The following is a 27,731-nucleotide window of genomic DNA, read 5'->3' as shown; positions in this document are numbered from 1 at the left end:
ATATTATTCTTACGCCATTATTTTTTATCATATTATTATTATATTGTTATAAATATCATTATTTTATCGTCGTCCGTCGTTATAATATTACAGTGGCAATTATATTTTTTTGCTTTTTTTAATAATAATCGACGGTCCGTCGTCTGGTTGAGACCGGCGCGCGCGCACACACTCCCGGCACACACTCTGCTGCCTCCGCCGGAACCCTCTCACCCGCCCCTTCGACCGGAACATGCGTGTGAGTGTGTGTGCGCGTGAGAGTGTGCATAGTGTCTGTTACCTGTGCGCCGCGATCGCTTCACCGACGTTATTTACAGTTCGACTCTCATCGCGGGGACCACGTGCCATGGCCGGCGTCGATCTCGATCTGGTAAGTACTCTCGTAGTTTTCTAACAGCATTGTGAGGAGCTTATCTGATTTTTTTTATTTTTAAATTTTTTTTTACCCAATTTATCGATAAAATAATACCTATGTTACAACGTTTTATATATTATAAAAGGTCTTTGTTTCACGATAATAATAATGTACGTATTGCCGTCACTTGCAAATTTTCGAGTTGCAATCATAGTTCAATATTAGATACACAGTGCAGGTTGTAAACGCGTCATAATGTGCAACGATCGCGGTAGATATAGTTCCGGAGTAGGTTTTCAACTTTCTGCGCAACTATACGTATAGGAGGTAATCACAACCTTCTCGATGCAAATGCTCTTATTGCACATTTGTTTTTGTTTTATACGGTACATAATATTATATTATATTATATTATTATATTCCTCCGTCGATATGCGGTTGTAATATTATGCAATGTGCAAATCATCCTTCGGCGATGCGGCGGTTTCTTTATACCATTACAATATTATTATCCCATCGAATCTTCATCGAAGTTTTGCCGTGCCAAATCACGTCCGTGGGAAATCGCGCAACTGTATAATATAATATATACAACAATATATAATAATGCAGTTATCAAGATCCGCCGCAGTAGAAATCGCGAGTGCGAATCGGAATTGAGAATCGCCGGCAGTATAACACACATAGTGCGCGTAACCTTTCTAATGTAAAATTGAATTTTAATTTAATTATTACATAAAGAATATAGGTATGCGTTATTATAGCGCGTATACAATCAATTGTAATATGTCATGACCGCCGATATAGTGTTAACCCGCCACCACAACGCATAATAGGTAATAATAATAATGCAATGATTTACTAATCGATTGGCCGAGCCACGTGCGCATACGATGCACTTTTTCTGTAAAAATTCCGTCGTTTCTTTTTTTGCACGCGTAAGTGAAAACGTTAAAAACGAAACGTGTTCGATACCTACAAAAGCTCCGTTACCGCACCGGCCAATACGTATAATGATAATAATATAACGAATTCATGAAAACGATTATCACGGGACAGACGACGAGTCAAGTCGATGGGTCGACGACGATCCTTACAACTCAGGTTAAGTCTTCGAAAAATCGTTACACACGTGCTGCGCTGCTATTTACCCTGCAGCCGCGACCTTATTATAAAGTTAGGCGTGGGCATCGATATATAGACGACTTTTTTTTTCTAGTTTCCCTTCGTTTCCGATTTTTTTTCTACTAACAACTTATAATATACTTACCGCGTATATACACAGATACCTACTCTCGATTTTTAATCACTCGTGCGCGAACCGGTTTCGGCGGATAAAATGTTGAAACGAAAAATAATATAACATGCATGATATATGTATATACGCACCACCATAACATAACATATATATATATGTGTGTGTGTAGCTGCAACGGCGGACTAAGCATATAATATGGACTCACCATAATATTATTATCATACCTACGATACAGCCGCGGCCGAAACCCGTTTTTCTTCCAGTTCCTCGTGACCCCCCCGATCGAAGTAAAGGGGAATACGTATCGATCAATGGTCATCGTTTGGCGGTGAACATAAGAATCCTACAGGATAATCGCCGTAGCCATCTGCCATGCTGTGTACTGCAGCAGCTGACATATAACATAATATAATATAATTCATCGGCCAACCGGATAGAAAGTGAAAAAATGAAAAGCACACATTATATTTCTCGTATTCCGGTTTTTTCCTTATTATTATTGTTTTCAATCGGCGCGTACTGTATCCCCCGAACCCATCATCATCGTCATCATATTATTATGCACCTATATTAGCACCTCTAGCACAAGACTGTCACAACTCGAAATTTATAGTCTTAAGAAAAATCGAAGTTTAAATCCAAGATATTTCAAAGAGTTCTTTGCCTATGCGTTTGAAACTAAAAACTCAAAAACTTTCAAACATACTTTACAATATTATGAACTTTTTAAATATTATGAAATACCCGGATCTCTCTTAAACCCAAAAAATAAAACTTGTAACATTTTTTTAAGTAAACGCAAGACTGCCATATTTTGAGACACGGTTGTATTGCATATAGAAATTGATTTTAAGACAATCATAATATATACTGAAACATGGCAGTGTTGAATTTCATATTGTGGCTACGATACCACAAATTTATTATAAAATGCAATATCGCCATGACTGTAAATAATAAATATGGCTGTTTTATACTCAACATATTATTTTACTCGATAATTAGTTTTTATTCAATGCGCAATAACACCGCAGTCGTGAATTTTTTGATTAATTGTGGATAAATTAAAATAATTTACTGCTATAAAGTAAATAATAAGGCTCTCTTGCTTTGAAAACTAGCTAAAAATAATTAAATAGTTCAACGCTGACACAACATATTTTTAGTGGTTAAATGTTCATGATATTGAATTTGATATGCATTCTTGCATTTTATAGAGCTATTATATTTTCACTATTCGAAAGTAGTCATAACTGAAAATTGATGAATTTTTGCAAGATAAGTTGTGGCAGTATTGTTCTAGAGGTGTGAATTATTATATAAAATATGTTTGAGCTATATAAGTACTATGCGTCGCTATTCGTTTTCATGTCTTTGCGGAGAATAACGGTTATAGGTACCTAACCCTCGGCCTTGGCTGGCGCACAATATTTAATATTATAATGTTAATCGTACCTAATATAATCACATCACGCATCAATTAGCCATCCAAAATTGAGTTGTCGACCGTTTGCGTTCGATTACGGCGTAGTATAATAGATATACCTACCTAATATTTATATATTTATTATTATTATGTTTCCCAACGAGTCTAGACAAAAAAAAATACACACACATATTATTTATCTATATACGATTTCATACGCGAATGTATCGGTAAACGCGTGGAATTATACAACAATATGTAACTGCTAGTTATATACATAATATTGTACGCGGTTCGGCGGCGGCGTGCGTATAACAATATTATATAGGTATAGTAGGTACATACCTAGGTATTATAACTATGATAATATAATGTGTACATTAGATACCTATGTCGGCGACGCGGTATGATCTGGTTTCGCCGGGTCATCGTTTACATAACCGCCATCTGACAAATTATCGCTATTATTATTAGTGCCTATTTATTTTTTTTTCTAAATAGATCAACCGGTCGGACTTCGTTGTAGGTATATGTTTGATATAACTCGTTGTGCATATATATAAATTATATATATTATGCAGTCTTGTTGAGAATGATTTTCAAATGTATATCCAGAATACGTATTCGAATACTGTCTTTCAAAATTTCAAAATTTCAAGTATTTAAAAATTAAAAGTATTAAAATATTTAACTTCACAAGTATTTTTTTTTTTTAGTATTCTAAAATGTTTGTTCAAATTGCATTCATAAATGCAAAAAATAAACTTAAAATTATTAATAAGTATTTAAATTAAATAATTCACATGACTATTATATTTTTTAGCAAGGTAGATATATGCATTTTAGATATTGCGTCATCTGCATATTTAATTAAATCTTAAAAACTCTTAGAAGCATTATAAACTATTATAAAATCAATTTTAAAATTATAACATACGAAACAAACATTTTTTATTGGAATACGACGGTTAAATGAAATAAAGTATTTTGAAAGTATTTAAAAATGGTTTAAGTACACTTGTCAAAAAGTAGTTATTTGTAAAGTATTTGGAATACCAAAAAAGTATTTAATTACAAGCATTCGAATACTTAACAAGACTGGATATAATATATTTATAAGAAGGTATTTTATAGGTTTATATACACGTGTGACATAGAAGCCACACGGTAGTCCCAGACCATCTTTTTATTCATAAATCTCGTGTCACGATGTTCAATCACGCTAATCTCCGAAACCACTTAACCGATTTTAATGAAATTTTGTAAACGTCTCTTATGATTGGTCCAACCTGAGGCCTGAACGATATGATACTTGTTTTCGATAAGTGACCCTTCATTTTTTTTTATTGCAAATTTGAGAAAAGATTATGAGATTTACGACGGAATATTTTGTCTATGAATGGTTGCTATTGGTTGCTGCTTTATGATTATGATATAGTAATAGGAGAAATTAATGTTTATTGCCATTGGTTAAACATTATATTATACTAATATTACAATTTATTATAGAAGGAATATGGAATACACATTTTTTTACAAGTATATTTATTAAAAAATATACAAATATTTAGCCAGGCAACATCACAGCTACAATACAATATTAGATAATGTAGAAGTATGTGGTGAATATAGTGTGAAGAATTATATCATTACAATATTATCGCGATACATCGTCCCAGCGCGCAAACGACTTTATTCCTTCCCCAGGCCCCACCCAGCAAACCGTATTTCGCGACGCGATATTTTCGGGAATTCGAGGCGAAAAACTTTCCAAACGTATACGTCGCATTTACATAAATTAACACTCAATAATAATTACACTGCGCACATTCCGATACGATATTACATATTATACTGGACCACCGAATTCGTATGTATTATATATATTACATTATAAACGTGTCGACGAGTTTCGTTTGTGAATATACCTATTATATCTGTGTACGTATATAATAATATAAGTTATAACTGCATAATATTATAATATGTACCTAACACGCATGGACCGTATATCGTGTCACATATCGACACGTTATATAGGCATCATATTTTATAACTATTTATAAATTATCTATTTACAACGTCTATACGCGATTGTTAGTTATTTTTTTTTTTTTTTGGGCTGGACATAAGATTTTTTGTTTCTGACTGATTTTTCATGAGAATTTCGTTGTCGTGGTTACTTGTAAATTATAATTAACGAAATTTTAAGTAATAAGTCAATCTACAATTATATTATTATCTTAACTTGATTACAACCACTTTTGAATTGGTTAACTTTACCCGCCGCTCCCCTCCCCAGTGTATGTATACTGAGTTAATTTTGATCGTAACGCGTAGGTTCCAACTGCGTTATCGCGTTAAAATGTCGTTTCGTTAGGTTATAATATATTTTCGGGTATTGCACAACCGATTCGAAACCGTGCTTATAGGGTATGATATTTGCCTGCAGCATCGATCGAGTGACAATTATAATTAGGGCATTGAAGTCACCAAGTGCGCAGACATTTAGGTGGGGAAAAAATATTTTATGATTTATAGGAATATGGCAGGGGCTAAAATAATGTGTCCCCTGACACTCTTTGTGTCCCCTGAAAATCAAAGTGTGTCCCCTGAATGACAAATGTGTGTTCCAAGTTATATAACGTGTTTTTACATTTGTAGAAATAATGAACATTAATCATTTAATATTTTAATTTACTAGTTACCTAGCTATTCGGTTAACTTAAGTTAATTACCTACTTATTTTATTTCTATAATATGGACAAGTTTGTTATAAAAAAAATAATAATTAATAATAGGTCAATTCAAAGTAATTAGGTACCTGCCTTAGTATAAAATATTTAAATTATTCTATGTTGTGTCTATTGAAAATTGAAATACAATATTGCGTACTGTAATGCCTACTGAAAAGTTAACTGGAAAGTGCATCGTAATTTATTGAATATTGTTATAATGTTATATAATCAGGTATATGTTCTATAGCATATTATAAATATTTATGATTGTTTATTTTAAGTCTAAAATATGTTAAAATATTAAAAAAAATAAACTTATTAAACTGATTATTGTAATCATAAATCTATTTTAAAGAATTATATAGTTATTTTGTCGTATTTAATAAATATAACTAAAAGCAGGGGCGTCATTTCAACTTTTTTTTATTGGTGCCAAAATGTTTGCAGGCCATTCAAATTTTTACCAGGCCACATACAAAACATTTTTTTTTTTTTTTTGGAGGGGGGTCAAGTGGGGATAAAAACTGTACAAGATTTTTATTTAATATGTCACTTATATTAGTATGAAAATATTACAATATTGTTACTATTTTTGAAGGACTATGTGTAGGTACTTTTAATGTATTTATTTTATATTGTGGATACCAGTGCTACAGTGGTATTTAAACTTGGTAAATACATTTATGGGTATAAAACACCTTAATAATAAAATAGTAAAAACCTAATCAACACATTTTTCCCCCTGCATAATCAAAATATATAATATAGCCAGCTTAATAGAACCAGAAATGTATTTTATGGAAAAATTTCTTGGAAATTAAACATTAGTACAATACATTTTTTTGATACTGAAAAAATATAGGCTATATAACATAAAACACTTAGGTATATCGGCGTTTAAATTTATTGATGGCAGGCCAAAGAAGGCGTTTTAAAAAAAAGTTGGTGCAAATGTACACCCTGCAACCCCCCCCCCCCCCCGCAAATGACGCCCCTGACTAAAAGGCTCTACATACATAATAATATACGTATATTATTATATTTATAACAGTTTATTTAACAAACTCAATATGATTTTCTAAACATAATCAAAATTGTTTTTAAAAACCTTGAATATTCTTATAAACTATTTTGCTACATCAAATTATTATATATAAATTATTCTAATTGATGATGATAACAAACCAAAATATTTAAATATATTTCAATTTACTACACACATAGTCTTTTACTGCTTTTAGTGATTTAAAATAATTATAAAAATTACCTCACTAACTCACTTACAGGGTAAATGATATATAAAAGTGGTAAGGGGGGATTTTTTGTGTTAGAACCCCAACAGGTTTTTTTTGGTATAGAAAACTGTCAAAGCTCAAAAGTAACAGTTAAATTAATAAGTGTGTGGTGTGTCCCCTGAAATCAGATGTATTTTAGGTCCTGGAATATGGGATGTAAATTTAGTACCAAGCTGTATAAAAGAAACTCGATTATTGCATCGGCTCGAGGTTAAATATACGGCTAATGGATGAGCCGCAGCTATATTATGATATACGATGGGAATCGTGGCGGAAAGCATAATTTATATTTTATTCAGTCGAAGACTATAAGTCATTAAATTGAATCGCGAGGCAGAATTGTTGCAAACGAAGGGTATAGTTCAAACCGATTATCGTAGAGTCACTCTATAATACGTCAGTCTACACGCGTGGGGAGAGATTCTGCTTCTGATCGCTCGCGCGATACACAACCAGGCTCGCGCGCAAATGCATAATATTCAAAATTATTATTATTTTCTAGTGGTATTTGCATAATACCAAAACCAACTATATATATATATATATTATACCTACGTTTTTTCCTTTCGACATCGACGCGGAATAATACTATTTAAATATCGGTCGAATGCTATAAAAGCCATCGTACTATAATATATAGGTACCATATAAATATAGGTAGTTAAGTAAACGCCGAAAATGTACAGTGCTCTCCGCTACTGCAGTTGCCATATGGTCGTATCATGGATATAGTATATTATACACGAGTATTATAATGCGCGTAACGTATCATACAGGATGTAACTGGAAGACAGGAACACCTGACAAATGAAATAACTTTCGTTTTCATTGATATTTTGTATTTTTATATTTAATGCACAATTTATTGACTCATATGCTACACGTAGTTATAATAATATAACATTTTTTTTTATTTTTTAATACTGAAAATAAAAAAATTAAATGAACATTTAAATTTTTTTGAACATTTCAATACAGCCAATTTGTAAATCTGGTTTATAGAAAACTTTTGATTGTAAAAAATATTTTATCTAAGTCAAGTTTTTACAGGTTTATTGCTCATGATATTTTATTATATAAACTTTTTTTTTGTAAGACTCGTTAATTCGAAAAGTAATAACTTTATGAATTAAAAATGTTTTTCACGACTGGATCAACTATTTACAAAATTAGATTTAAAAAAAAAAAATTTTAAAACAAACTGCATTACTTAAATAAACGTTTTTGCGATCAGCATTTTTCTAAAAACTAGATTTACAAATTGGTTGTTGAACAATTTTCAAAAAAAAAAAGATTAGGTATGTCAGATTTAAAATTGTTTGATTTCGGTATTAAGAAATCAAAAATCTTAAATGTCATGCTATACGCACGACGCAAGCGCCTGTAAGCGATGTAAAAAAATAAAAAAAAAAAAAATATTGAATAGAACAGAAGTTATTTAATTTGTCAGGTTTTCCTGCTGTACACCCTGTACAATAGTATGGGCCATAGGTCATATAATAATATGCATCAAACGCGTAATTATAACTTTTATTTTCGACGTGTGCGAGCGCGTATAATATAATACTATGAATACATATATATCACACTCGCGTGAATATTTTCGCGCATTTATGTATTATATTTGGTCGTACTAAAAAAAATGTTCACGTTTGGAAAGTATCGGTCCGGTAATATTTATGGCCCGTTTGTATACCTACGTGTGTACCTATACCGAATCCACTTCCGGCAAACTCGACGGCGGGGCAACGAAAATCCTGTTTATGATCCGATGTGTTATATAGGTAGGAACACTAGGAACACATGTTCACATGTATTATAATATGCACCTGCCTATATATTTATACCACGGTAAGCTGCGACGTATACACGCGGTGCTCACGATAGGTACCTATATCGCCAGCTATATTATACATTGGTATTTTGTATAGGTACCAGGTACCTACTATAATACATATTTTAATATATCGAGTATATACGACGGAAATTGGCAAACTTAATATAATACAGCGGTATATAGGTACTGAGTAGTCGCAAGTACAGCAGTATTGCTGTGCTCGGATTTTTTTTTCTTTCAAATATTTTAACGGGAACCGGTCGTCGACTGCAGCTATAGCGGAATGCGAAAACGTGAATAAATCGATCCATTGTAATATTATTATTATTATTATCATCACCATTAATGCCGCCGTTACTACTGCTGTAGCAATGTCTCCGTGGTGGATAAAAGTCGACCCGACATTAAAACCGCAAACGTGATTATGTACTACAACAATGCTACGATGATCTACAGAGTGATATATTTTTTAAACATGTTCGCCCTATTATTATTCTTAAATTATGCATATTTTCAAATTCTTAGTTTTGGAAATTTCAAATACTTACAGTCTACACATGAAGAGTGAAGTCCATGTTTTAAAATATACTTGATATTTTTTGTACCACTTGAGGATGATCCTACAATTTTCCGTTTTACATTTAGGAGCCCCCTCCCCACTTTTAATTTTTAATTATCAAGCAAATGTTTTTTTCGAGAATTTTGATGCATCTAAATCAAAATCTGAGTTAGTAGTTTTTAAGTTATACATATAACTGTGAGGAGGTTTTAAAGATAATATTATCTCTATACGGTAATGGGTTAAGTAGATGTGGGGGCTTAAAAGATTCAAAAAAGTTAGTAATTACTATTGATCTAAATAATCAATCTAATAATATCTAATATATACTTTATATTCTTACAAAACCATTTTTAGAGATTATTAACCTTTGTATAAACATTGAACCAAACTCAGAAACTACTCATTAAAATGTTGATTTAGATACATCAAAAATGTCAATAAAATCATCCTCTAAATAATTTGCAGTAAAAAAGCGGATTTCTCAAATTAGAAGTTTGTATCGCCACCTTAAAATAGTAGTATAATTTAAAAAATATCAGAAATTTGAAAATGTAGTGTTTATCTAAACTCAGATATTCTTAAAATCAGAATTTGAATATCAAAGGGAAAACTGGGGGGTGAGCGTAATTAAAAAGTCTCTCCGAGCAGGTGTAATAATATACAATAACGTAGATATACCTACAATACAGTGGCTCCGCGCAGCCCTATAATATTGTTCTTCCGGACTGATCTAGGAGTTCGGGGGGCGTGGACACATCCGAACTAAATCAAATTCAATATTATCAGTTGTTTTCGTAGGTATACCCATTGTTTATGTCATGCGAACATTGCGAACTAATGACCAATGCGATAATATAGGTATGCGATCATGATCACGATTCATAATTTTTTTTTTTTCTTTAAATCTATATTCCAAGTTTTTGAGGTTCTGTGGACATTTTTAGCGGTTTATGCTAACGAAAATGTTTGAGAGCTCCTCGACGTAGGTATACATATATAGATCCGACAATATTGCGGATGAATAGTCCCGGACTCCCGGGAACACTGGGGGAATGATGGACATTGTCAGACGCCCCCAGACGGAAGACTGCAGTATACAAATTATGACTAAATATTGCCGCCGCTGTTACGTAGTAGTACGCACTTATATACACACGCGACACGCCCGAGGTAATGGTTATTATATATTATTATATACATATGGACTGCACTTATATATAATATGCTCACTGCTTAGGTTCTCACGCGCACGCGTGTTAAGTGTGATTTTTTTTACAGTGCGCGTAATATAATTCGTCTTTGACGTTTTGATATTTACTTTTTTTTTTCTTCGAGTTTCGTTTTACGGCTGGTGCATATACATTATTATTATTATTGTACAATAATAGGTACCTACCTATATCGTGTGTACACGACGAAATCCAATTAGGTGATATAGCGGTGGCCGTTATAATAATATTATACTATTTATCATTGTCGTTGAAGTGCACTATTGGATTATATTATATAGGATGATATTTTTTGTCGTCATTGTCGTACACCCGGGAATCTTGCAAAAATTTTGATCTCGTATCGATAACCATATAATATCGTATGTAATGCGATTAGTATCCCGATAAAAAGATAAAATTAAATCAAAATTGTTATGTTGCTTACGTAGAATCGTAATATTATTGGTGGCCGGTTGACGTCGGGAGACAAATAATATAATCATCCTGTACAATGCGTGTAACGTTGTATACGTTCGTCGACGTCTCCGGGCCTGACGGGCTCTCGGGTTTCGTCTCGGACAGTCCGACTGTAATATATTAATGGCAATCTGTGTTTCATTTATTTTTTATTTATATTTACGACCTTAGAAAACTCATTAGAAAGCTTGCGGTTTTCTGCGTGCGTGCGAATCTCGACCCCGTCGGCGATGGCGGTGGCGGTGCGCGACGTTTGACAAGTGAACGTGTTTTGTTTTATTTTGTTTTAATATTATTTTATCTTCGACGACATTTAACGGCTCTCGATTAATGTGCCACGCGGCCGTTACTAAATAAATACATCTATAAAACGTCGTTATACCGTGGTACAAGACGTATAATAAGTGCATGACACCGAGAGGTAGATATATGTGGCGTACCGACCGGTTCGGACGAAATACGACAATATAATATTCTATGGAACACGAAAAATTGTGACAACATATTGTAAACTTGGGAAAAATTACCCTTTTTCTAAAAGTCAATATGTAAACATTGGCGAAAAAATGTTTAACATTATACCTATACAGTCTGAGAAAAATACTGATAAGATACATTATACAAACTGCGACAACTTATTTTATATACATATCGATACGATAATATATAATATATAGGTGTGTAAACCATATAATATACCTATGTGCATGTGCCTATCATGTACCTATATAGTTTAATTAATTATGTTCTGTTCCATTCAAATTGCGTGTAAGGTAAATACAAATTTATTTTGAAGTTTTTATAAATATAATAAGTATATAATATATTAAGTTCTTAATAAATATCAGATCCTTTACTTGTGATAATACTCCTAGTACTTAGTACCTATAGTACCTACCTACTTACTAGTGTACTTATTTACTAGAACAGTGGCGTTGCCAGGGGGTTGTTTGGGGGATTACACAGATAAAAATGTCAAGCAATAATCGTCAACTAAAATCCACTTCATAATAAATTGGTTATGTTAGAAACTTAGGACCACTCAAAAGCAGATCGAAATGCGTTTTTGTAAAGTCCAATATAATCTTTTGGGTGTGATGGTCACGCTTGTTGACGGTTAAACAGCGTATAACCGGTAAAATTTCCCTATAATTTCAGGGATAAAACTGTTTTCTCTGCGGAATCGAGGTTAAAGTCTTAAATCAGCCGCGTTTACCCCATGAAAATCCGGCCTAGAATTATTTATTTTAATGCGCATTTTCGGAAACTATTGTGTTACTGTTATCGTATATTTTATAAGGCATAGGTACCAACAAAAATACCGCGTTTCCTATGATCTTGTTTCTGCGACGGGTTCGTATCCATATCACAGCGCGCGCCACATCTACCCACCCGACCGTGGACTTCTGACAGATGACTATGTTTTGAACGATTTCTTTCGTTCGTCACGTACGATATCAACAAAAACTTTACTATAATATACACGCGCGAGTCGGTCGCAAAACTTGGGACGCCTAAATGGTATGATAATAATAATATTATTGTGATGGAAACTTGACGTAAGTTTACAGGTTAGGTACCCACACAAATTACGAATGGGTGCACGATTCAGTAGTGGATCCAGGCCTTCAGTGGCCGTTCCCAAGCCGTATTTCTAAACAATTTTATATTGTTAAAAACAAAAATCATCGAAATTGTTTGAAAATTATGACTTCCCCCCCCTAACCATGGAGCCACCCATGACACGAATGAGAACGATTTGGAACGAAGAAATAGTGGGACGACGTGCCTTACGCATTCTTTTGTCTCCTCGCCACAGGCCCGCGCCAGTCTCACATGTGCATAATACTATATAATAAAATATAAATTATAATAAAATATCTTGAAACACAAAATGTGTTTTCTAGTTGTAATAACTCGCGAGCGTGTGTTTCACGACGACTGGGACACAATTATTAATTAACGCCTAATATTTTTGTTTGGTAACGATCTAAACAACTCTCGGCGTGCGGTGTACCTACATTATGGCCGTGTGCTTTTAATTATTTTTTTTAGATTTTTAGTATAATAATATAATATCAGAGTGACCGCGCAGCGTACAAAAGAAACAGACAGCAACCCCATCTTTCACAACTAAACAAATACAACACTCGTATTATGTCTACATAATAATAAATGGTATATTATGCGACATTGCGACTATGCCGGCAGCCGTGACGAAACACGTCGCGACGGCCACGTTCGCCGAGATAATAAATAATAATAATAATATGTTTGACCGGAGAGGTAACGCGCGCATAATCACCCACATGGGACAATATAATATAATAATGTGTGAGATGTATACACAACCATTATAATAACATAAACTTGACACACATAATATTATATAATAATATGTATTATTCAGCCATCCGTGGTTGTACGACGACGACGGAATAGGACGAAACATAATTTGTATACCTACCTATATTATGTTCTTGTATTCGAAACGTGCGACGACGTACTTATACACGACATATTATTATTATAGTTAATAATAATAACAAATGCACTATTGTGCTCGTTAAACGGTTGTCTCAAAAGTTGAATAGATCCTATTATATTATATTGTTATAAATTATCACGATGTTCGGTAAAATGGTCGGTATATATCGTATCCGTTATCATGCGATGATTAACGAGACAGCGACTTAAGGTGTGATTCTTGCAATTAAATGTATATGGTCAAACGCGTTTATAATAATGTACTCAGTGTGTAATGTCACTTACGTGTCTTACCTGCAGTATAGTAATGTGTGGTTGTTGTTTTAAATCGGTTTTCCTTTATTTTGTCACAGTTTTCTCCGAAAATGGACTTACGAGAAAAGTGACCCACGATGAAAGGCGCCATCAAGCAAAGCGATGTTGACCAATAGAAACGTCTTGATATATTTCTGCGCGGTCGCGTGGTGCACCGCCCAAAGGCTGACCTTCGAGCAGCTTTTGCCCAACAGAAACAATGGCAGGAATGTCCGAATGGTACGCATAATAATAATACTATCACAATATAACATTGTATTACATACTATATTGATTTATACCGTATACGCACACACCACTGAATCGAATACATGGAACGCGCGTACAGAGTCTAAAGGCGGGTTTCCGCTATAAACGTTTTCCGTACACAAAAAATGTTCAGCGATGTCCAAAAACTGCACGGTATCGTGGTTAAACGTGTGGTAACTTAGCCTAACCAACCAATCACAGCAAAGGATTTGTTTGCACGTACACGAGTACGTGTGTAGTGGAAACCCGCCTTAATAATGCGGTCCCACCTACAGAGGCCCCGGACATTTTGAGCTCGTCTTTATTTTTTTCCATGCTTTTTCATGGATAGAACTATTTTATTAGCATATCTTCCACTAAAAATCAGTTATATGCCGGTGGTATTCACGGTTAATATTATCACGGATTTAGGTATAATGTATAGGTACTCGAAACGAAAGCCTAATCACCGGGCCGCTTAAGGTTATGAGTCTTATTTAACTACGTAAATATATCTACTATACATAATAGATCTACTTATGTCATAAAAGGTAATTTTGTTATTATTATTATTTAGTATGTAATATGTATGATGGATGTTTTATTCACTGTAAATATACTTAAACTTCACGCTTATGCAATTATGTGCCTACTTTTTTGATTTCTAGACCCACACCTGACTATAAACATTTTTATTTTTATTTTCTGATCGGCTCGCTCTCCTATACGTTACACCGACTCCCTTAAACGTCGCGGCCATAGTTGCGGTCGATTAATGATTTCCGTTTACCCTTGCAGACGCCGGCCGTGAGCGAAGACATCGTCATGACGCCTGGGCCCACGGGAATCAGGAGACAGCCGTCATTTCCGGGATCGATGCCGTTCCCGTGCAAGAACATGACGTCTCCGGGACTCGGCAGGAGCATTGTGCGACCGACCAGCGTGCACAGGCTCCGGCCCGGTGACATTGACGTCGTGGGAGCCATGGGCGACAGTCTGGTGGCCGGAAACGGTGCGCTCGAAGAATTCGCCATGGGAACGTTGATCGAGTACCGAGGAGTGTCTTGGGCGGCAGGTATGGCATAGATTCGCTTTAAATACAAAGTACATAATATATTTTTATTAGTTTTTGACGTATCGACAACTTTATGACCATTAGAATTTTAGTGTGTGTGTGTGTGAGGGGGGGGGGGGGTTGCGGTTGATTTTGAGCAACTGCACGTGAATATATAATCATGTAGGGTGTCCCTAAAAACCTGAGTGGTCACCCATCCTGGTGCTAGCGACGCTCGACAAGGCTTGACCGCAGCACACATTAGCGACCACACCTGACCCATGAATATTATATCATATCATACACTATACAAATTTCATATTACAATTTGTTTATGTATATCGTGTATACAATATTAAGTATATATTATAATAATTTTGTAAGCGTGACCGCGCAGTTCTTATATGCTTGAATTACTGGTTTTTCGATATTTTTAATTGTAATTATTCAATTAGGCAGTTTTCTACTTAATTTAATTAATTATATGATCTGCTTAGCGATTCGCTGAAGAAATTGATACACTGATTTGAAAAAAAAAATGTTTATAACGGCACAAAATAATTTATACTCGTTATGGTTCTTAAATATTGTATAAGGTATAAGAAAATGTATAATACTAAACAAATTTAAAAGTTATGCCGAATAAAATATGTATAATTTAATCTTAAGATAACAGGCGTACTTAAATAATTACCCAGTCTACAATTATTTGTATATCAATATCAGAATATTATATTATGTAAACTTGGTGGGCTAACCCCTGTGAGTGTGCGTGAATGTGATAAAGAGCTATTTTTTCCATATCTTAATTATTTGTCTACAACGCAGACCGTCTTATATATGCTCACTACAGGCGATCGCTGATCAAACTACCATTGTAATATTTTATTGTTCAAATTGTAATATTGGTTTAGACGTCCCAGTTCATTAAAAATTTACTTGTTCTCGGTAAAACTTACGGGATCCAAAATGTAATATCTCAAATCATTATTTCTGTATCCAGAAATAGTACCTACCTATATCTTAATATATAGTATTAAACTCGATATTATTGTTACAGACTTATAGTGATCGAGATCTCGAGAGCAATACCTACTCGAGTTAGGTGCTTTATGTTGAGAATAATTTATTTTTAATTTTGTTGTGGATTAGTTGTTCAACACTCGTTGTGTTTCCATTACGTCATCATGTCCTGCAGTTGTACCCAACATCCGGTATGATGAATACGTATTATATATATTTCATCATCGGCCCTATAAGTGTAAATATCTTATTATAATATGTATATGAGTGTCTTTATTATATAACATTTAAAATGACGGGTACAATGCGTATTTCCATTTCTAAATATCTTTATAATAATAATATATCGTGTCTGATACAGGTCGACCAAGATTTTGTCGTCGCTCATAATAATAATAATAATAATGATATAATGTTCGTATTTAACACCTTTAGATACCTTGTTTCGTTTGTGTGTACTTAATAAATCAAATTTATAATAATCCAACCCGCAGGCGGCGAAGCTACGTGGCGGAACTACCTGACGCTGCCCAACATTCTCAAAGAATTCAACCCCGGGCTGAAGGGCTATTCCGTGGGCAAAGGCGAATTTCTCGCGCCCAACTCTCACATGAACGTCGCTTTCCCCGTGTCGGCTGACTTCGATGCGTATAGGCAGGCGCAGTTCTTGGTGAAGAAGATGAAAAAAGACCCGGACGTGGATTTCAAAAACGACTGGAAGGTAATACGTTGCGATATAATATGCATATTTTATGATATAAACGAACAGGCCCAGCACGCCGTACTCAAAACAATTGACTACCACGACTATACCTAATTTGGAAAACCGGTGGGCACCATGACTCTACTGCATCTCAATGGTCGCAATTAGCGTAATAATACTTGTGACACACCTCATCTAAATCTGCAATGATTTTACATTTGGGGTGCCGGACCTAACAGTATTAATATAATACGTCATAAATCATAATTAACGCGTTAGTTGTACATAAACAATTAAGCGCAGCTGTGATGAAACTCTATATTGTATAGAGACGTATATATTAATTATTTCTGATGTTATTATTATTATTATTAATAACGTCCTATGTTTTCCATGTGTACAGCTGATTACCATGTTTTTCGGCGCCAACGACTTGTGTTCGGGGCAGTGTTACGACAAGGACGGCACGACTCCGTTACAGCACAGCAAGAAACTGCAAAAAGCGTTAGACTACCTCCAGACCAATCTTCCCAGGACGTTCGTGAACCTCGTGCCCGTCCTAGGTGTGTATACTTACGATATTCTCATATCCCTCAGACTTGAATAAAATACTTTTAAATGGTATTCGGAATACTTAGGTATTCGAATACTTCATAAAAATAGAAGAGAAATGATTTCTTTACTTCGGGAAATTTGAAATTATAGTGTCAACATATTATTATAGGTATAGTTTAATAATTTGAAATATAATATAATTTAAGTTGTTGATACTCGACTTGAAATGTGTATAATATTGTAAAAAAATGTCCAAAAATCAAGGGAACCAATATTAATGTAAATAAAGTATTTAAAAAAAAATAGTATTCGCAATACTACCCAAAACTGCGGATGTACGATATAATTATATCGCGTCTTGTACGCAGGTGCAGTATATGCGGTATAGCGTACGTGATAACTGCACTATTACCATGGTCGTTGGTCGATGGTTCTATCGTTTTAACGCGTATAGAAGTGTCGATTTCGAATCAAATCTCTGTGGTAGGTAGGGCGCGTATTTAATTTTTAAAATTGTCTAACTTCCTGTACCTATGCGTCAACTTCACCCAGTGCCGAATTCCGTCCTCGCCGGAAGTCCGCTGGTGAAGTCGGTAAGTAGTGAGCGCATATTGACAACGCAGCAATAGTGTTGTAGTCTCTGTTCGTATTTAAGAATCAATACGTTTTTTTCCAACTTGACCGAGTTTTAAAAATGTTGTCACCGCGCTGGTCTCGATTAAATTTAATATTTATACCTACTGCAGCGTCCGCCACGGTCGGAAGTGAAACCGGCGCTCACACTGCACCGGCACTGCTGCACGTATGATACGTACGTATGCAAGGTTAAAGCGCCGATAGGGTAACCACTGATATATAATACGTAGTCCTCCCGGTTGGAGGGGTTACCGCCGCACGCACTGGCGACACATATTATGCCGTAAACCGGGTTAAGTCGACCGGCGATCGTACCTATACATACATGTAGGTACACATGTATATATTATGTTTTATTACTATACGCTTGTTATGAATGAGAGCCGCGCCAATTCACTTTCACGACTCTCAGACCCCGCGGAATGCGTATGGAGGAAATAATGCACCATCATCGTTACCGCGGTCCGTAGGTATATTCATTCACCGCAGGCGTCGTCACACATGATTACGTCATAATACGCTTCGGGCCCGCGGGGTATATAATAATTTAATTTAATAATGTACCTATATCATTATCAACGCGACCGCTATCGATGGTTATCGGTTTTGATGTTGACCGTGGTTTAATCTGTCCGTCACCGTTTTATAACCTTTTTCTAAGAATCTATAAATTAATAATATATTATAATATCTCGCGATGCGTCGTACGCGTACCGTCGGAGTGTCGTAAGTCGTCGTCGGATATCTGCAAGCAACTTTTGTTCTGCTTTATTATGTCTCATTCTTATCACAACGTCGTACCCGCTGCAGCCGCAGTCATAACGTGGAGAAATAAGCGTCTGTCTTCCGATGGTTTCACTCGGAAACAATCTTTTAGATTTTCCGGAATCTCACGATGACGTCGAACTGAAACGGTCATGGCATTACAATAATATACCGTTAGTCTTATCGTGACCATATGTATTAGAATATAATATCATATATAGGTACGCGTTGTTATAATGACACGGCCGAATGCCGCCGTTTTCAAAAGTCGTGTTCGAATATCTATCTCTTTCTCCGGTAACAACAACAACAATTACGATAATATGACATTGGTATGTTTTGTGCTGTGTATTGTATAAAACGCGTACATCGTGTGTCGCTATAGATTCGATCGTGCACTCAACTATTATACCTATGGGTAGGTAGGCGCGACAGACTAATATAATATTATTTTAAATCAAATCAACATAAAATATATTGCAACCTGTTAGCAGCGCGTATATAACGTATATAATAATCGTACGTAGTGGCCGGTAATCCTAATCTCTACTCTACAAGTCCTGCGGCAGCGGAGGCCAAGCCCAAAAGTGTAATAATATTATAAAAGTTTTCCATAATATATAATAGGTATGAACCCGCCAAGTTCGAGTTTCCAATTCCCATTGTTTATCGGCATCTCTGCAGCAGATCGAAAATATTACCGCATAGAAATATTAATAGATGGACCGCACCTCCCACACACCCCACCTATGTCACCGTGAAATCAACATTGTCAGAAAGAGATCAACGATATTATACATAATATGTATATAGTATATGAAAGAGCTAGAGTACCTATACCTAGTTTAAGAAAATCATAACAGAAAAAAGTGAGATATCGTGGAATGATAAGAACACATTTTGAAGGTGGAAACGTATCGCAATGGAATAGTTACGTACCGACTCAAATCGAAGTCTGAGTCCAATACGAGTCCGGTACGTATCGCTTGTATATTGCACGCGTAACCCTCGATAACTCAAATTAATTAATATTTCCTCGAAAATCTTGGAAGTATTAAAATGTTTTTTACTCCATGATAATATGTGATTTGTTCTTTTATGACCGTTTTGAATTGTACGCTATCTCTTTCTAACAATTTTGGAACCTCTATTTCTGCGATCGGTCCATTTATCAATAATATGTCTATATATGCTATACCGTTATGTTATTTTGGCGGCGATCTGCGTAGGTACATCACTCGCGCGCAGTCCGACACGATAATATCGTCCACTATTACTCGTCATTTTTCCTCTCGTCGTCGCGGCTTTCAGACGTCAAAATAATAAATTATTATTTATTTTGACACCCGCGGTCCGTCCGTTTCCGTCGCGGCGTCGGCGTTTTGCAACCGCGCGTCTGGAAAGTGGGACGTCGTCTCGTTGATACCGCGGTTGACGTTACCGCGTCGGACGGAGGTGGCGTGTTATATATATCATAAGTGCATGGATATATTTATATATATAGAGTCGCCTCGAAACACGTTGCGCATACGAAATGAACTTCCAAAAGAGCTTGTGTCGGAAACGAAAGTGAAAGCCATTTCGCGAACGCACTGTCAATGCGAACGTCGTCGTGTCATATACGTGTCGCGTATATTATAATGTATAATAATAATTTATAATACAATATAATATGTATTATGTTGTCATTGTTTAACGTAGGCACTGCAATGCGTATGTACACGGAATGAATGATGGGAATACTTACACCACATATTATTATAATGTTATTCGAACGGCTAAAACGTAACGTTTCACAATGTTGTCTCGCGCGTAATTAATATTGATAAATGAACGAAAATATTGCTACTTGCCATCGATGATTAGAAAATATTGTTATGTAGGCAGATCTATATCGACTATAACAGCGTCTGTCAACCTGTGGTACGCGGAAAGCTCATTAGTGGTACGCTAAATAAATCTCCATTTATATAAAAAAAAAATGGAATTGATCATTGTTCACATTAAATATTACTTAAGGTTTAGTTGATTATATAAATAATAATAATTGCGCATATTTAATTTTCTTTTTATACACTATATATGCTTATATTATATCATAAGTTTTTAGTTCCAAATAAAATAAAATTCCATACATGTAATATAACGTATTTTGTTTTGAGAAGCAAAAAATTAGTAATTTGGTTAAAATGTTTAAATTTTAGGTGGTAACTGGTAGGTACGCGAATGTAAAAAGGTCGAGGTATAGCGTTAATTGCAGGACCGGACCTGTTTCAAATTTTAAGGATACGCGTGTCTATGATGATGTCCTTTTAAATATATTTAATCTCATGTACCTATATCCTAGAAGTTATTTTCAGTTTACAATGTTATATTTGATTTTTATATTATACTTATATATACGTTTAGTAGAATTTCCAAGAATATTAATTTCCCTACTTGAATATTGGCAGTATACCTATACCATCATCATTATTGTTATGTTCTTTCGATAAAATATTTAATAATATTCACTTATACTATATATTTTGTATTTTACTTTTTATAGTTTTATAATATCCAAATAATATTAATTTCATTTGAACTAATTTCACATTTTCAACTAAAGCGTGCCGTCTCCGAATAATATGTACCTCCACAATGCAAGGCTCTATAGTTATACTTCTGACTATTCTTATGGAGTTATATTATGGTATTATTACATAATTCGTATACATAGTGTAAAACGATACACTGTTATATTACCTACGAGTAGTAACGTAATTATATTATTATATTATATCCTCGCACTTAATGATTTCTAATTGAAGCGCCGCACACTGGACATGCGCTATTATTATTATTATAGTTACGGCCGATATTATTAATATAATATATTATTTTACAACAATATCATTTTTGCTCGTCTTTATTTTACGACTCCGACGTGTAAAAGATGTAGTATTATGGGTTTTTCTTGGAGGAACGTTCAATGGATGAAACTTTTTCGGATGCGACTATTACATAATAATAAACTCCTATAAACCGTAAATTAATATTTACCACCATTCGAATAATAATGTCCATCACTTATACAAATGCATACTATGCGTTCAGACGCACACGACCACGCATGATGTAGCGTTTTTAACGTTAAAATATTATAATACATTGTATAACGGTAATATAATATTATTAGCGAGCGACGTTTCGTTTTCGAATATTAATGTTTTAATAATAATAATAAAATATAGTAATCATTTATTTTCTTGTTTGTCCGTGTAGACGTGTCAGTCAGCGTACGCGTGAAGAGGTCATTCATGTGCCATATGCTACACAGGTTCTTCTGTACCTGTTTCCACCAGAAGGGAGACGAAATGGATCAGATCACGCAAATGGTCCGAGATTATCAGACTGCCGAACAGATTTTGGTTAGTTTCGTCAGAGTGTTGAAATCTATGCTAGGAAAACCGATTATATGTATCGTTTTTTTCGTTTTCTGACATCCGGGATATTTGAAATGCACTTTTTACCTAAATTAAATTATCGAATTGTACTTGAGTTAAAAAAAGATAAGGGTCAAACTGCAATCGGGTATAAAATAGGGTTTTCAACAAAAATGTTCAAAAAATAAAATTAATTTAAACTTTTTAAACACTAACTCCCTTTCTTACTTAAAATGTAATCATTGGCATAATAATTAATAATTGTTATACTTTTTAATTATATATCTATGGAGTATGTATAATATTATATACTACTAGCTGACCGACCTTCCTCCGGAAGAAATTATTTTTTTATAATTTAATTTAAAAACATATGACTATTTTTTAGCTATACAAATAGTATAATATAATTACATATTGTAGTTATTGTTATTGCTAATTTCTGAAAATTACATATCTTACATTTTGAATTCAACCACTGGAGTGGTAAATTTTATTCTTTTTATTATATAATAGAGATAAGGTAGAAAAAAATGTAACAATAAATTATTTGTTCAATGAATAATATATATTTCAAATTGAAAAATGCAAGTGCAAACAAATAAATAAATAATAAATAATAATAATAATAATTAATAAACAAACAAACCGGTTTCCTCCGTCTCCAAAATCAAGTTAAATCCTTATATATATAGATTATATTTTAAGGAAATTATTTTTTGTAAATTATAAGAAAGTGAATTATGATATAATATTTCAAATAATTAAACTGTAGACAAATTACACGTATAAAAACAAGTTCAATATAATTTGTGAAAAGTGCAATGAATTAGGTTTAATATTCACGCTAAATGTATAACATTGTTGTTAAATATCTTTTTTGAACCCGAATACAGTTCGACCATTACCTTTTTTTAAACCAAGTACAATTCTACCTCATTCCTAGCATTATAACCAAAACCGAAAGATATAAACCGTTCGCAAAACCCAAACCAAAACTATAAAAAATGTATATTTGTCTTAACTGCAGTGTTTAATCTTTACAAAATATAATATCACCACCGGGTGGCCAAGTGTCTTCTTCCAGCAAGATTTCACTGTTCAAAATTTTTTTTTCTCCTTTTTTATTTAGGTATTACATAATTATATTTTTGTTGTACTCTACGGTACTGATTGTATATTATATTCTACTAAAAATTAAGAAAATAAGTGTTTCATTTTTACATTAAATATTATATTGGTATCTGGAGTGTACAAAAATGCTGTACAAAAATTATAAATTTAATATTTAGAATAAATTTTAATGATAACAATAATATAGGTAATTGAAGATGTAGGTAGACATTGAGTCTATGTTTTAAAATATATTATTAATTAAGTAACTATAGTTATGGCTAAATAACACGGACTTAATTCCAATATAAAAAAACATCTTAAAATGTGTCTGTATTTATACTCTAAAAATATCTTAAACATGTATTATACCTTGTTAGTAAAAATGGGTAAAATATTATGATGAAAAAATTCAGGCCATTAAGGTGCTTATTGCTTAGTAAAAATAATGCTGGTAAAATATTATTGAAAATAATTCAAACTTCTAAATGTCAGTAAAAGTCAGTCAATGCAATTCCTGGTAGGTAAACAAGAATAAAGTTTTAAAAAACTTCAGACAAAACAAAAATTAAAAAATTTTTTTTTAGAAAACTATAATCGTTTAAATATATTTCGGTATCTAGCCCTGTTTCTCATATAAAATAAATTGTGTTGTCACCAAATTTCAAACAAAACAAAAATCGGGTAAAATGTATTATACAATCATATTCACCTGAATTCGTTAATTCATATAGAGATAATAATATTTATTATTATTTTAGCAGAGACATTTTTTTTTTTTTTAATTGTTGACGTCTTCGTTTTTGATTTTCCGTAGATCAACAGTGGTCGATACAACAAAAAAGAAGACTTCACCGTGGTCATCCAACCATTCATCAAACTGTTCAACGCGCCGCTGGACAAGAAGCGGCAATTCGAAGAGGTCATAGACATATCGTACGTCACTTACGATTGTTTCCATTTCAGTCAAAAGGGACACGCTTTAGGTAGGTACAAACGACGGATTTTTGACAATTGAAACGACAATTAGGACGGAACGTCCGTCGGAAATGCACAAGTCCGATGTTTTTCCCTCGAGCAGTATAATATTATGTAAATTATGTTATTATACATTAAAAATGTTGTGTGGTCTTCGACTGGTGGATCACGACTCTGCAATTTAGTTTTAGAATTGAATCACAATAATACAGTCTTAATTAATAAAATAAATAAAGTAGAATTGAAATATATTAAATTCTATTATTCAAAGAAGATGAAATCGACATAATAATAATAATTACGATGATTTTTACACATATAAAACTATTATTTAAACTTCAAAAATAAAAAACAAATAGGTCACAAAAATTCATTAAGGGGATTCGATACCATTATTTTTTGTTTTTGTCTAATACACGCTTGACATAGGATATTAGACAGGTTCGTTGCCAAACATATCAATTGATCTAATGAAGCGATAAGAATTCTAAAAAAGATTTAAATTTGTCGTCAAGTCTACTTGAAATCGACTTTCCCTCATTTTTGATTTTAACTTCTCCGAAAATAAAAATAAAACAATATTTATAAAAACTCTTTTTTAATATGACATTTTTAGAAATGTGAAGGATAATATCAAAAATTTCAGTAAGTTGATTTCAAGTAGAATTGACGACCAATTCAAATCTGTGTTCAGAATTCTTATTGCTTCATTAGATCAATTTGGTATGTTTGGCAAAAAAACACGTCTAAAATACGTATGTTAGACAAAACAGAAAATCTCGGTATCGAATCCCCTTCATGATTAGCTGAATTTAATTGCTAAAATAAGGTTAATGACCAACGATTTATACCGTAAATTGGTGCATCCCATTATCACCTTTACGTGACTTCACAATACTGAAGGATATAAAGACACTATACAATATAACTCTGTAGATGTGTACCTATATGGTTTACCTAATAGCTACTTCTTATCTACTAAATTTATACTATTATTTAACGACTTTTCATCCTTATATTCTATAATTTATGGAGAGTGAAGAGCACTTTGGCTCTTTAACCTATATATAGTATATAAATAAACTCTAAATAAAAAAAACAATTTGTTAATTAATATTTAATATATTTTGTACGCCAATAAGTATCATGATGTCGGCAAAGGAGAAATTAGATGAAATCATAGAAATGTCAGATCTCAAAATAAAAAATACATTATTAAAAAAATTATTTTATTTTTAAAAAATCGAACCTAATAAATTTGTCTTAAATTTATAACACCAATTTCTGAAAATGTTGTAAAAATCTATGACGTAATTTTTGAGTATATAACATACAAACATACATTCATTAATTTAATTAATTATTAATTATTAATTTCATTAATATGGTATATTAAAGTATCTTTTATTTCTGTGACCAATTGAAATAAAACGATTTTCGTGAGCAAAAATGAAATTTTAGTAGTGCACACACTCTAATGTTAATTTACGCTCACACAAATTGCCATGAACCGGATGTACCTGCCACATAATTTGCCTACTTCGTACTCCTTAAAAATGACCGAATGAAACATTTTTCAACATTTTTTCAACGAAAACCATACAAAAAACGTGTATTCAGCCCAAAATAATATTTATGTTTAAAATAAAAAAATAGTTTATAATATTTATCTTTTTTTAAGATCATTAACTTGTTAAATTGTCGGTAAATCAATAATGTCTAGTTAATTATATATTTATATCCATCATAATAATATTTTCTATAACCAATGACAGCCATATAAATATAAATTTAGTTTCTTATTACATATAATGTCAAAAAAATATTTTTATTAAATATATATATTATATCTATATTAAATATAGATATGTAAATCGTAATTGCAGTATTATTGAAGTTTTCATATTGTGCTGAACGTTACAAAACGTATATAATATATTATATTTAATATGCATGTGAATTGACGCTATATGGTTTTTTTTTTTATTATTAAATATTGTGTACAAATAACAGCGTAGGTGTTATTTGGGGAGGGTTACAGGGGTGTTGTTACTCCCCAGAAAAAAGAATGTGAGGGTAAGCTTATCAATTAAAATAGGTCAACAAATTGTGATTAATTTTTGCCCCCCCTCCTAAAAAAAAAAAAATAGAGCCAAGTGCTGCTTATGTATAACAGGAAAGTTGAATAACTATAATTAAACCAACGAGACCTTAAGCTTCATTAAACTTGAATCATAAAAAAAAACTTAGGTACCTAATTACTTATTAGTAATTAGATTACATGATGTTGAGTGGCGTACCTACATTACGACAACTGCGAGTCCGACTCCGCTAGTCTCGTAATCATATATCATATTAATCGTCCCTTCGAATTTCAGCTGCCAATTTGCTGTGGAACAACATGTTGCAACCCGTCGGCACGAAATCGGAGACAACGATGGACTTCATCATGAAGGACTTCGTCTGTCCGACGCCCCGCAGTCCGTACTTATTCACTGCCAACAATTCGGTGCCATTGGACTATCGATACGACAACAGGCTCAGATGAACGAACAACCGCCGAACGTCGTTCCGGTCGTAAGACATAATATTATTATTAGGCAAACGCCGATACACACGACGTAGGTACACCATCATCGATACATGCATAATTTATAATTATCGTTTTTAAATTTATTGTTTTATACTGTGTATACATTATTATTATTATTTCAAATGTTTTCTCGACGTTCTTTCATTGTCATTACTACTACTACTATTATTATTATTATTATTATTATTATTATTGTTATTATTTTAAGATTTGCATAAAATTAATTTACACATGTGCACACGAGACGTGTGTACGTCACACGTCAGTCGTCGAGTTCCGAGTGTATCCGGTTAGCTAGTATATTATTATTATAATAACGTTTTAGACAATGTTTAATAATAATAATAATTCGGACAAATCGCATTTCCTCCCATCGTACATAATGTTAATATAATATACTGCAACGCGCGTGTTTATCCTATCCGTTCTGGAATTTCTGCAGGCAGCGTTTGACGACAGATACCAATTAATACCGGGTACCATGAAGACTTCTTTTTTTTTTTTAATCTTTAATCGTATTTATATTTTTTTCTCGTCTCACACCACACTCGTCGTCGCCATCATGAGTAGTTCCAGATCACTGAAATTACCATAACGTATACACGATAATATTATAATTGTTTTTACAACGATTTTTATCGATACCTATATTATAACACTACAATAAAAAACATGTATTAAAATATTATAATATAGA

At 33.3% G+C, this 27,731-nt stretch overlaps 1 protein-coding gene across 1 annotated transcript; it reads left to right on the top strand.

The window, feature by feature from the left end:
- Nucleotides 1–233: 233 nt before the first annotated feature.
- Nucleotides 234–27,731, top strand: LOC100162939 (phospholipase B1, membrane-associated). Its single transcript, XM_001947352.4, has 8 exons — nt 234–370; nt 14,000–14,180; nt 14,988–15,264; nt 16,761–16,987; nt 17,373–17,532; nt 22,190–22,335; nt 24,281–24,449; nt 26,820–27,731. Exons 2-8 carry the CDS (start codon nt 14,064–14,066, stop codon nt 26,987–26,989), a joined length of 1,266 nt encoding a protein of 421 aa, XP_001947387.1. The 5' UTR covers nt 234–370; nt 14,000–14,063; the 3' UTR covers nt 26,990–27,731.

The sequence above is a fragment of the Acyrthosiphon pisum genome, chromosome A1 (assembly GCF_005508785.2).
Source record: "Acyrthosiphon pisum isolate AL4f chromosome A1, pea_aphid_22Mar2018_4r6ur, whole genome shotgun sequence".
Lineage (NCBI taxonomy): Eukaryota > Metazoa > Arthropoda > Insecta > Hemiptera > Aphididae > Acyrthosiphon > Acyrthosiphon pisum.
This window is presented reverse-complemented; position numbering and strand designations above follow the sequence as displayed.